The sequence below is a fragment of the Falco biarmicus genome, chromosome 4 (genome assembly GCF_023638135.1).
Source record: "Falco biarmicus isolate bFalBia1 chromosome 4, bFalBia1.pri, whole genome shotgun sequence".
NCBI lineage: Eukaryota > Metazoa > Chordata > Aves > Falconiformes > Falconidae > Falco > Falco biarmicus.
The window spans coordinates 104,888,362-104,900,088 of NC_079291.1; the positions used below are offsets into that span (position 1 = coordinate 104,888,362).

Below are 11,727 nucleotides of genomic sequence, written 5' to 3' on the forward strand. Positions count from 1 at the left end.
AATCTTATTCCATGTATCTCCAATAACCTTTCAGAAGTCTTTTGACTTAACAGGTATATATCCAAAAAGCTGGTATAATGAGTTTAGGTGATACACTTAATTCAGCTGGCACTGTGCAATTCAAAAGGTCTATAACAAATAAGAGGCCAGATGAAGGTTTGCTTGAACTTTGGAAAAACCTGGCTCAAGCATTTTTAGACCGCAAGATAAATGCATCTTCACTTTGTACCAGTCATCTTTGCATGTTTTCAGATACAAGCAGAGAGCACAAGTGTTAAACTCATACCTATTTCATTTTGTCCCTCCCCAGCTTTCAGTACAATTCCTGATGTCCTAAGAAGCTCTTCAAAGATTCCCTCATTCTCCACTCCACCATGGGCAAAGGCATTTTCTTTATCAGAAATCCGCAACCTCTTTGTCTCTGAGAAAACAAAACATGCTACATCAAATATACAATAAAAATAGCAAGCATCCTTCACATAAACAACTAATTCAAATTAACCTTCTAGTAAGAAATTAGAGAAACACAGGAATACACTTACAGGACCAGACCAACAAACCATGCTGACATCTGATAGCAGTCATTAGCCAACTCAGACGCCAATCAGATCCTATAAAGCAGTTATCCTTGCAGCATGACACCAGGAAGGCACATTTCCTGCTCACCCCTTTTAATGATCCGTAACCAAAGACAGTTAAGATACACCTTCAGTGGCTTACTCCTGCGGGAGACACCTCCACTAACAGATTATGAGCAATGCTAAAGCACATACTTTCCTCTGGTCTGAAAAGCACAAATTTAATATAGGTTCCCCCACCAGACCTGTCTCTTAGGTATCCGCTCATTGGCTAAAGCAAAAATAATTATCTTCCCTCCAGCTATGAAGAGAGGTTATTTTGGTTTGATTCATAGATATCACTTTTGATCAAATGTGATTCATCTGCAGACTCTAAAGACAGCAAAGGTCAAGATGGTAAACACTGATCAAAGGTATGAGAACGGAGGGACTGAGAAAAGATATGGCATTGCTTTTAGCCGTTTTATTGTGATTAAAAAAAAAAAGTGTTCCAAGATCGACAGTGTCATTAACAATCAGCATTATCAAAACTGTCATTTTGGCCTTCCCCCTGCTTGGGAGATGTTGCCTCTATCAAGAAGTCCCCATTCCCCTGTAAGAGTATACCTGAGCACCTACGTGGCAAGTCTGTGTTGTGGCTCTCTCCAGAAGCATCAGCTTTTGACAATTTCCTTTTTGAAACCATGGTAACAAAACCTTTGGTTTTATCCTATTAAAATGCAGGAAAAAGACAAGTGAGCAAAGGAGACATGACTCTAACTCGGATGGGTTTTTGTAAGCAAGTTTGGAATGTATTAGTGAATAGTGAAGGGGAATGCTCCAGAAACTGAAATTGCTCAAAGAAGGGCAGATTGGCTGGTTAACCAGTATCACGCCACATTTTTCTGCTGTACAGGTTGGAATTTTAGAGCTTGTCATATTTAAATAGTGTAACATCACTTTTTTTCTAAAATTCAGTTCCTCATAAAGCAAGGCTTAGCTCTTCATTCAGGCACCGGTGTTAGCTGACCCCGTTCACGCTCCTAACCCAGGACAAGGTCAAGTTCTGTCAGCACAAACCACCACCCGACTTGTCCACTTTTGGTGGGTGGCAGAGATTAAAAAGAAAAAATAAATCTCGGCTCACTTTAAAAGTCATTAAGATGCCTGATCATCTCATGCTAAATTCCAGTTCTTTGGCAAAGGCTACTAAAATTATTCACATAAAACGTGAGAGCGCAACAACTGAAAGCAAAGAAAGTTGCGAGGAACCTCCACCAGCCTTCCCTGGCCCGAGGCGCAGACGGACGGGGCGAAGCAGGGCGCTCACCCCCGGCAGCCCTCGCCTTACTGCGCGTATCCCCGAGCGCCCCGACTCCCGCGGCAGCCGCCTGCAATCCCGTTCCCGCACCCCACCTCCCCTCCCCTTCCCTGCCCTCCCCGCCTCTCCCCGCACCTCAGCAAGGCGCGGAGCGGCGCGGGGCCGTCGGTGTCCCCAGGCAGGGCAGGGCAGACCCGGCCGCCGGGGCCCCGCCGGAGCCGCGCTGCGGGAGCCGCCACCCCCCGGTCGGAGCCGCCCGCCAGGACGCGACACGACGCAGCCGCCGCTCGCGCTCGAGCTTCCCGCCAGTGGCGCGCGGCCCTGCCCTTCCGGCGGCGGGCGGAAGGGCCGGGCCCGGAAGCGGAAGCGGAGCCGGGGCCTGGGGGCGGCCCGGGGGCGGCCGGAGCCGGGTCCGGGTCCGGGTCCGGGAGCGGCGCCGCCACGATGAGCGAGCCCGAGCTGCTGCTGGACTCCAACATCCGCCTGTGGGTGGTGCTGCCCATCGTCTTCATCACCTTCTTCGTGGGCATGATCCGGCACTACGTCTCCATCCTCCTCCAGAGCGACAAGAGGCTCACGCAGGAGCAGGTGTCCGACAGGTCAGGGCCGCCGCCGGGGCCCGCCTCGGCCCGGGCCCCGCCCGAGCCCGGGCCCCCTCAGCCGCGGAGGACCTGGCGCCGCCTCGCATCCGCCTTCCCCGCGGTTCCCCCGGCCCGGCTGCCGCCCGCCGGCCGGGGAGGGCAGCGGCAGGCCCGCTCCCGCCTGCGGCCGTGCCGCTAACGCCACATGTCTCTTTTCCAGCCAAGTCCTGATTCGGAGCAGAGTCCTTCGGGAAAATGGAAAATACATTCCAAAACAGGTACACGGGCCTGCGCGAATGGTTTTATGCTTTACGAAGAGGGTAACTCGGAAAGAAGCACGAAGCGAGAAGCTGTATTAGCGGAGCGCCGTGGGTAGAGATGCTCTCGGATGCTGGGCGGCTGTATCTGATACCACACTAGTGGCCCACGGGGTCCCAAGGCTTTAAAAAAAACTTGGGATAACGGCGTGGTCGTACAATGTCAGCTGTAATGTTTGCTGAGCTAAAAATCAGTCGCTCATATTGGCTCAGCTGCTGCTAAATATGTAATTGCAAAATCCAGAAGTCAGCTGGGGGAATGAAAATGTCCAATGGACCGGTATCAGTACTGAACCAGCAAGCCTGGCTTCTTCTTCAGAGAATTCTTAGAATTATTTTAAGAAATTTAGAAAGCTGGAGAGGCGGCACTCTGAATCCAGGGAAACAGAAAAGCGAGGAGCTTTAGAGCATACAGGCGGGGAAATACCTCGCCAAGAAAGAAGGACGTGTCGTGAAAGCTCGTAAGATGACTGCGTGTTTGAGCAAGAAGTAATGCTTCTGTCCTTTCATTTCTTATGGTGTTGGCATTGGCTTTTTTTTGTTTTCAGTCTTTCCTGACCCGGAAATATTTTTTTAATAACCCAGAGGATGGATTTTTTAAGAAAACGAAAAGAAAGGTAGTGCCTCCTTCACCCATGACAGGTATGTTAAAGTACCATATTCATAGCCAGGCAGAAAACCTGTAATTTTCTGCCAAGGTAGGAAGGTGAATCAACTCGCCAAGAGTTCAGTGAATGTGAGGGAGGGGGTGGGACTGTGCAGCTGGGTATTGGGGAGGAGGGGAGGAGCAAGATCCCTCTATTTGGTAGCAACACTTAGGTCACTTCATCTCGCATAACTTCAACCTCCAGCTGCCTGCAGCATCTCTCAAGACCACAACCACAAGTGTTGCCAGAAATGGGAACTCCTGCTCTCACTTTTTTGCACCAGCTCCTGCAGGACCTTCTCTAAACTGATTTAACATATTAACACAACCAAAGTCCTCAGCAGCAAATTAGCTGGATAGTTCATTGTCCCTTTTCTAGCTACATCAGCTCACAGAGGGGTCAAGCAAGTTCAGCAGTCTGGAGCAAGGGATGGGGTCAAACAGGGGAAGCAAAGAAATAGGTCAGACACAGCAGTCTGTAAACAGACAAAGCAGCCACTGCCACACTGGCTGCTCCTCTCATTTTGCAAAGTATTTTACAACAGTGGAAAATAGATAAGGGCTAGGTAATAGGATAGGACTTATCTCTCATGCAGTTTCTTAATTAAAATAGCTGATACTGGTGAAGTAATGTCTTGTTTCCCTTTATTGTGATATACTGCTACTTTACATCAAATCTATCATTTGCAGATCCTACCATGTTGACAGATATGATGAAAGGGAATGTAACCAACGTTCTGCCTATGATCCTCATCGGTGGTTGGATCAACATGACATTTTCAGGATTTGTCACAAGTAAGCGTCTGGAATAACGTGGGTCTGGCCGTGTTTGTGACGATGACCTTAAGGGTCTGGGCTGCATCAGAGATTTGCTGCTTTACTTGAAAGCAGTTGATTAGAAGCAGCATGAATTTGGCTTGTGGCACTGCCACTATTCACTACGTGAACTGCATTGATTTGCTTGCTCCATAGCAAAGAAGGGAAAACTGTTTTCACAGTACCAGCCACAGTCACAAAGAAAATAGCTTGTGTATTTGGGAACAATTGTAGTGGCAAAACCAATATTTAAATTTATTAAAACTGCCTAAATTTCAGGTTGACACAGCGGATTTTCCTCTGAACTCGTCCAGGGAGTTGGTTACTGTGGAATAGAACTATCTACTCACTTTGCCATTTGCTTTGCGATTACGTAGTGTCACTTTGTGAAGCTAGGCTTTTTTCTTTTTTTTTTTTTTTTTTTATCCTGCAGCAAAGGTCCCATTTCCTCTGACGCTGCGTTTTAAACCAATGCTGCAGCAGGGAATTGAACTGCTCACTTTAGATGCATCCTGGTAAGCCTGTATCCTCAGCAACAGAGGTCAAATACTCACTTGGAAAATTTTGAATGTGTTAATAACCCTTGAATGGTCTGTGCGTGATTCTGAAATGAGATCATGAGCCAGCTTTGAACTGAAATCAACCATGCTTGTTCTGATTTATCAGGGTGAGCTCTGCTTCCTGGTACTTCTTGAATGTGTTTGGACTCAGAAGCATTTATACTCTCATCCTGGGCCAAGATAATGGTAAGACATCATCATTTCTGTGAAAGAGCTGGCTGCTTCTTCCATGGGATGACTTCTGAGGGAGGCTAGGGAAGGATTTCTAAATTTCGAGCCAAAGAGCTCTTGAAAGCCTCTCTCGCTTCTGCGAGATTACTCTCCACTGGCCAGGTTTGACATCACCTGCAGCAAAAATCCAAACCTGTACCAGCCACTGGCCAACTGCTAGTAAACTTCCATGGTAATTAACTTTCCTTCCCGTCAAATTGTTGTACAGAAATTTTGCTCTCAGGTTGGCTTTTACTTCTAGCAAGTGTCATTTTAAGGAAAGCTGCAAAGGTTTCTTAATGCTAGATGCAGGACAGGTACTGTTTTTGGGGGTACTGGAATGTAGAAGACTACTCTTCTCAATTTGTCACATATTTATGTAAACTTAGCTAAGATGTAGGGCTTGGGAACAAGATGTCTTGTCAGAACTTTCTGGCACATTAGTATTGCATTCTGGGTGTTTCTGCAGCGTTCTAGTCTATAGGTAGAAACCAGCTTGGTGGCACTGTGCTCTGGGAAGTGCTGTTTAAATGACACAAAAATCAACCCCTCATTTCTCTTGTAGCTGCAGATCAGTCCAGGGTGATGCAAGAACAAATGACAGGAGCAGCAATGGCCATGCCAGCAGACACTAACAAAGCATTTAAGGTACAGTATTCCCACTGCACTCCTGTTTGCTGTAAACTTACAGGATCTTAGGCTCTGTGTAAACTTGGCCTCTCCCTGTGTCAAGTAAGGGAATTGCTCTGGATTCCTGTTCCTAAAATTAGAGCTGACAACTGATGAAGGGTATGAAAGTTGCCCTGGGTCTGGCAGAGCGCTCATACCCTGAGGTAAGCCTGATTAGTTAGTCATTCCTGATACAAAAGCTGAAATCACGTGCCATCTTCTGCTCTTGCAGAGGAAGATTTTTTTTCTTTCCCTTGAGATCTAGTTCCAAGCAGAAGCTGGCTCCCAAAAAGTTGTTACTAGTGCAGCTGAGTACAAGTCCTGCAGGCACATGATGGAACTTGGGTAAAAAAAACCCAACAAACCAATAAGCAAGTTAACTCAACAGAAAATCTACCAGGATTTGACTATGTTTTGAACTTGTCCTAAGCAGTCTCTGTAGGCGCCTACTACACTCATTCTACCTTTCACAGCCCTAGTTTATGAGTGAAGGGAAGGTCCTGTTTTCTGTTTTTACTTACTGTAGTAGAGATTTATCCACACACAGCCTGCCACCTGGGAAGCCAGGATGGTCTGCTTCTGCAGTTTCTTGTATTGAATAACATTCCTGATTAAAACAACCCACATCACCCTGCCAGAGGCTCAGCCAGGGAAGCAGGATGCTGCAGCCTGCAGCTCTGCTCCAGCAGGGACTGTTCCGTCACAAACCTGGCACTGAGGTGCTATTTCAGCCAGTACCATGCACTCTCCTGGCTTGCACCCCTCCGCTTTCTTTCCGGTACTGGTGAGCCAGAGCAATTTTGCTGTTCAGCCCTGTAGGGACCTAAACCCAGCAGCAACAAAGAAAACAAGCCCATATTGCAGGAGAAGCGTTCTGGCCAAGAAGTAAAAATCTCTTGCTGGGCATCACATGACATGGTTTTGCACACTGTATGCAGCTTATTCCACAATGCTGACTGGAGCAATGCTTAAAGGGCTAAGAGGAGGAGATATTGTGTTCATAGGTGGTGGAAAACGAGCAGCAAGGGAGATATTTCTCATACTGCTATGAATGCCTGGCTTAATGAATTAATAAACTGCAGCTCCAAGGAGCTTGTTGGTTGGAGAACAGTCTAATGAGGCATATCAAGTCAGTGATCAGTAGCAAACTTTTTGGCCTGTAACTGTTTTTATTAAATGTCTCCGAACCAAAAAAATTTAACTAACCAGGACACACATGACCCCCCAGAACAGAACTGGCTGTGTTTCTGTAGACAGCTGTTTCAGAAGAAATGGACTACTCCAGAAAGTTGGATGGCTTTCAAATAAGTACGTGATGTAGTTTTTCTAATTTCTGTGATGTACCAGTATTGACCAACTATCTAATGCCCAAGTGTACACCACCCAATTTCAGAGAGTTGACAGGACTGCCCCATTCTTAATGGAACGTGGTTTTTTGTTGCAGTTTTGAAGGTAAGCACTACAGATAGCTCTTGTCGAACTACTTTAACAGTGTGTTGCTCTCCTTTCTCTGCCTCTGTGTATTGTCAATGCAGACGGAATGGGAAGCTTTAGAATTGACTGATCATCAGTGGGCCTTAGAAGATGTAGAAGAAGAGCTCATGGCAAAAGACCTCCATTTTGAAGGCATGTTTAAGGAAGAACTTCAGACCTCCATCTTCTGAATTTGAGAATAAGCTTTTGTCTCTTCTTGTAAAAGTAATTTGAAAAGTTACTTAAAACTATATAATGTATTTTAGCAAGGTTGAGAATAAAAGAAAAACGCCATGTTCAGAGCTGCAGTTTTTTATCTTTGATTCGAGCCCCAGGACTGAGTATGTTGTATTTGAGCCGAAGGCTCTCGGTAGGGGTCTCTAGCTGGAGTTGTGTTTCTCTTCAAAGGAAACATATGCTGGAGAAAAGACCTCAAAAATTATAGTTGTAGTACACACAGAGAAAGCTTGCTTGAGTTAAGCAACTTAAAACTTCATGAGACCAAAAAAGTACAAATAGTGCCCATTTCTTATCCTTTGCTTTTGAAAAATTAAGACAACATCATTCCATTAGTAATTCAAAACTGACAGCAACAACGTATCTATCACATCTTCAAAGCAGCATGAGGATTCTGTTTCTGAAAGCAGTGGTTGTCCTTCCTCTTTTTATTATTTTTTTTCCTGTTAGAATAATTTGGGCTTGAAACTTTCTGAGAAGCAAAAGCAAGAGGGAGATACCACTTGCCCATAGCAAAGCACGGGACAGCTCGCCGCCTTCTTGTATCCAAGCCTGCACCAAGGCTCCCCAGCGCTGCGAAATGCCATCTGCTCGCTTCTGCCCTGGTCAACCCACTGCTGGATGCACCAGGGGTCATGGGGGCACCTTCTGGCCCCCTCTTTGCTGCTGCCGTTCCTGGGCAGAGCAGCTCCTCAGAGGTCTTTGGGCAGCAGGGAGCCAGAGGTGGCATTTCCATGCAGAGGTAGCAAACACACGCGCTGTTTCCCGGTTAATTTAATCCTACCCAAGTCCATTTATAAGCACCTCAGATTGCCCCCAGACCCCTCCTGCCTGCCCCACTAGCAGCAGGATGTACACCTAGCAAGGGTGCCTGGCTGCTCCCTGTAGTCCCCACTCAGTTATTTACTGAAAATAAATACCCTGTTTTAAGCCACCTGCCTGAGCATCTTCTCGCCCTGTAGAGAACAGGGAGCAATTGCTCCTGGTTTGTCCTTCTGCAGGAGCTCCTCAGATGTCTTCCCCAGGGAGCAGAGTCCTAACCTGGGGAAACGCTTCTTAAACAGAAGCTCTTCCACACTTTGTGGCTGTTGTTTTCTTTATTCTGGACCCTTTTTCTTGGGGTGAAATTGCACACCCTCTTCAAAGCAGGAGCTGAGCCAGGACTGAGACGCAGCCTGTTTTCTGTTCTTACCAAAATCATCTCCCCTCTGAACAGGAGCCTTAGCTCAGAGATGTTCTTGTCTGCCTCAGAGACCTCTTTCCTGAAGGCTATTAACGGTGCTTCACTGACACAGCTTGTGTTTCAGGTCATTTTCCCCTGCCTTGTGCAGTGGGGAGTTTCGCTTCTTACCCTTGGAGTTCTTGCATAAGCCCTTCCTGCAAGCCCACACGCTGATGGGAATACCCAAACACCTCCCCATAAGAAAGCTGCCACTTTGCTTTCCCTTCTGCCTGCGATGTTTCATGCCAGGCTTTGGAGGTCAGCATTTCATAGCGAAGCTCACCCCCTGCTGATCTACATTAAGGCTCCTCTAACCCTCTCTGAGGCTCCAGCTAAGATCAGGCCCCTCTGCTATTATTGCAACATGAAGGCTTCAAACCTTCTTACTGGGGCTTCACAGCCCGCCTTGACCTGCAAGATTTTGACAATCCCCCAGACTCCCTGTGCACACACCAACGCCAAATGCACACAAGCCTCTTGCGCTTAACTGCCTCAGCCTTAACTTTTCCAGCCTGGTCTCGTATATGTGCTCAGGTTGCCTTGAGGAGGAAATTGCAGTGACCACAGGACAACTATCTCAGTGGTACAGCCACAGGCAGCCCGGATACCCCTGGAAAAAACTGACAGAAGGCAGCCAGGACCACCCCTGATCCACTGGGGAAGAGGAATGAGGAAGCCACAGCTGTCTCTGCCCAGTGCCACAGAAAGGCAAGGACAGGCTTTGCTACAGCACCAGGTACCAGTGCCCCAGGTGAGAAAAGGCAACCCTGGAGGGAGCACAAACTCTCCGAAGCAGAGCATGGTGCAGGCAACAGCTGCTTTTCTCCCAAATCCCCACTGGCAGAGCAGGGAGAGACTCCTGGAGCACCAGGTATCCCGCCATCAGCAGCCTCAGGTCATAAAACAAAAGCCGAAAACACAACAAAACCCAGTTTCAGTGCAAACCACACTTTAATTTTCCTGTTTGTACAATAGAGCCAGCCACTTACAAAGTGCTAGTCTAAAAAACAGCTCTGTATTACAGCACACACACACCAGCCGAAGCCCATCAGCTCAGAGGCAGAGAAAGTAAGAGCTGGGCCACTTTTTCTGCAGTACAACAGTCTGTTCAGCATCTGAGCATCGGAGATTTAGCCCCACTGATGTGTTTCTCAGTGTCAGCACGGGTGGGGAGGCGAGGAGGAGAACAAAGGGTATTTCAGATTGATTTTCTTTTTAAAAGGTCTTTTGCTCCCCTCTCCTTCCTCTTGTCCCTATTTTGGAATGCCCACATGATTTTCTTTCAAGGTAAAAATGAACAAAAAAAATAAAAATGCTGATCAGAGTAATTCAGTGCAGTGCTACAGCTTAAAAAATGCTTTTTGGATGCTCCCCTCAGTAATGAGGGAAAAAACAGAAATACAGTATTAAGAGTTGTAAAAATCCCAAACAGCCCCAAAACCAGCACAGCAGAAGCAAATAAGCAATTCTGACCTCAAAATTCAAATTTCAATGCTTTAAAAGCAAAACTCTGCAGCAGAGGATCACAGCACTACTGTGCCAGCTAGAGGCAGCCCTCTCTAATCCTCTCTATCGCCTTTCCCATGCCCTGGCTAAGGGGCTGCACGGTGCCATCCTCCCTTCCCACTGCCCAGAGCAGAAGCGATCAAGTCGCTGGCCGGGCTTTTGCTCAGCTGCAGCACAGCAGAAGTGCAGGGACGGGCACACAACAGTTTCCTCTGGGGCTTGTGGCCAAGAGCTGCGGAGGAGCTGAACTGGCATATTTGGAGGTCAGTGGATGACTGGCCAGCAATGAAGCCACAGGGACTGTGCACAGAAGACCAAGGGGCTGCAAGCACGCATTTTGGGGGGAAAAAAACGCAGTAGCTTGTCTTAGCTTTTTGGTCTGAAAACCCCTCCTGTTTGGTTCACCACCTTGAGCTAGATCTTTCCCTAAAAAGCATAGACTAAGGCTCTAGATTTTTTCTTATTTTTCACACGGAAGACCGGTTTTCCACTGAGGGCTGACCTGATCTAGTGCCCACAGGAGTCCTCACTCAAGAAAATTGGAGGACTAAAGTCCAGCTTACACAGACAGTAAAAGAGGACAGAGGGAAGAGCATTTGTCAGTTGCACCAAAAGGAGGAAGCAGAACTATTGAACAGCTAAGGCGAAGAGACCTCAAACAGGACCGTCACACCTGCAGCCTCACAGAAGATTGATGGGGTGGGGGATCTACAGGGCAGTGCTCAAGGGAGGAGGAGAAAGGCTGCAAGAACATGTCCAAAAAACCCAAAAGTTGTAAGAGAAAAGGATGAAAATTCACACAATCCATTGCATTGGGCTGTCATCCTTAGAGGTGACAGCAATGGGGACACAGCGCTGAGCTTCACTGGAGAAAAAGCTCTAAGGAGTCACATAAATGAGCAAAAAGAAATAAAAATGCTGCCACTGTACAAACCATAGGATAAATGGTGGAGGCAGAAAAGTGCTTACAGAGCAGCCTGGAAGTGAGGGTGTAGGAGATGGATGGAGAGGACAAGAAATCACCTTAGGGATGGTATTTTCCATATTTTCCATAATACTTTATGGATGGTATTTTCTCTGTGGAAGAACGGGAGCCAGAGCCAGAACAGCTGTATCCTGCATCGCTGCGCAGATCAGCCTGCACATACGCCATACTGTAGACGGGTACGGTTCACTTCCAGCAAAGCTTCCTACATTACAGGATTCAGTGCTCACATGAAAAAGGCGGAGTCAAAACCACCCAGAAGAGCCTCAAATGCATTTAGTGAAAGGACATGAGAAATGTTTGCTGCTTAGCAAGGGGACCAAGGTATGATGGCAGAGACTGCAACAGCCAGGCTAGACACACAGAGATTTGAACTGAGCTTCCAGAAATGTGCAACAAGCCTCCCTGACACAGGCAGCAACACCAGAGAGCTGGCAGGAGGCCCCCACACCGATTCACAGAACTGTACCCACCATATTCCTCCACAGGTCCCTGCAAGGCTCAGCTGTGACGTGGCCTCCAGCTCAGGCTGTACGCTCTCCTGACCCCAGCTACAACCCTCAGCCCAAGAACAACAGCCCCAGCCCAGCTCAGCCCCGACCCCTGCCTCTAGCCACACAGCTCAGC

The 11,727-nt window shown here is 47.5% G+C and overlaps 2 protein-coding genes across 8 annotated transcripts in view; one reads left to right on the plus strand and one right to left on the minus strand.

The window, feature by feature from the left end:
- Positions 1–2,131, minus strand: part of FANCD2 (FA complementation group D2) — a 53,459-nt gene extending 51,328 nt beyond the window's left edge. For 5 of the 7 annotated variants that reach the window (XM_056334974.1, XM_056334973.1, XM_056334971.1 and 2 more), the window contains exons 1-3: positions 2,014–2,131; positions 1,185–1,287; positions 287–421 (exon numbers count right to left, since the gene is read on the minus strand). In XM_056334974.1, the coding sequence (XP_056190949.1) occupies positions 287–421; positions 1,185–1,263 (214 nt within the window). In that variant the 5' untranslated portion in view covers positions 1,264–1,287; positions 2,014–2,131. The remainder of the gene's footprint in view (positions 1–286; positions 422–1,184; positions 1,288–2,013) is intronic. The other 2 variants (XM_056334976.1, XM_056334972.1) reach the window with 1 other exon arrangement.
- A 95-nt stretch (positions 2,132–2,226) lies between these two features.
- Positions 2,227–7,444, plus strand: EMC3 (ER membrane protein complex subunit 3). The gene is made up of 8 exons (XM_056334992.1): positions 2,227–2,477; positions 2,680–2,737; positions 3,325–3,418; positions 4,113–4,217; positions 4,672–4,753; positions 4,905–4,984; positions 5,574–5,656; positions 7,213–7,444. Exons 1-8 carry the CDS (start codon positions 2,323–2,325, stop codon positions 7,339–7,341), a joined length of 786 nt encoding a protein of 261 aa, XP_056190967.1. The 5' UTR covers positions 2,227–2,322; the 3' UTR covers positions 7,342–7,444.
- The last annotated feature ends 4,283 nt before the right edge of the window (positions 7,445–11,727 follow it).

What these genes read in the sequence shown, in the direction of transcription:
- EMC3 (XM_056334992.1), top strand. Translation starts at nt 2,323, where the DNA reads ATGAGCGAGCCCGAGCTGCTGCTGGACTCCAACATCCGCCTGTGGGTG. An exon ending in CTCACTTTAGATGCATCCTG is followed by an intron (nt 4,754 to 4,904) that starts GTAAGCCTGTAT and finishes CTGATTTATCAG; the next exon opens with GGTGAGCTCTGCTTCCTGGT. An exon ending in CATCCTGGGCCAAGATAATG is followed by an intron (nt 4,985 to 5,573) that starts GTAAGACATCAT and finishes TTTCTCTTGTAG; the next exon opens with CTGCAGATCAGTCCAGGGTG.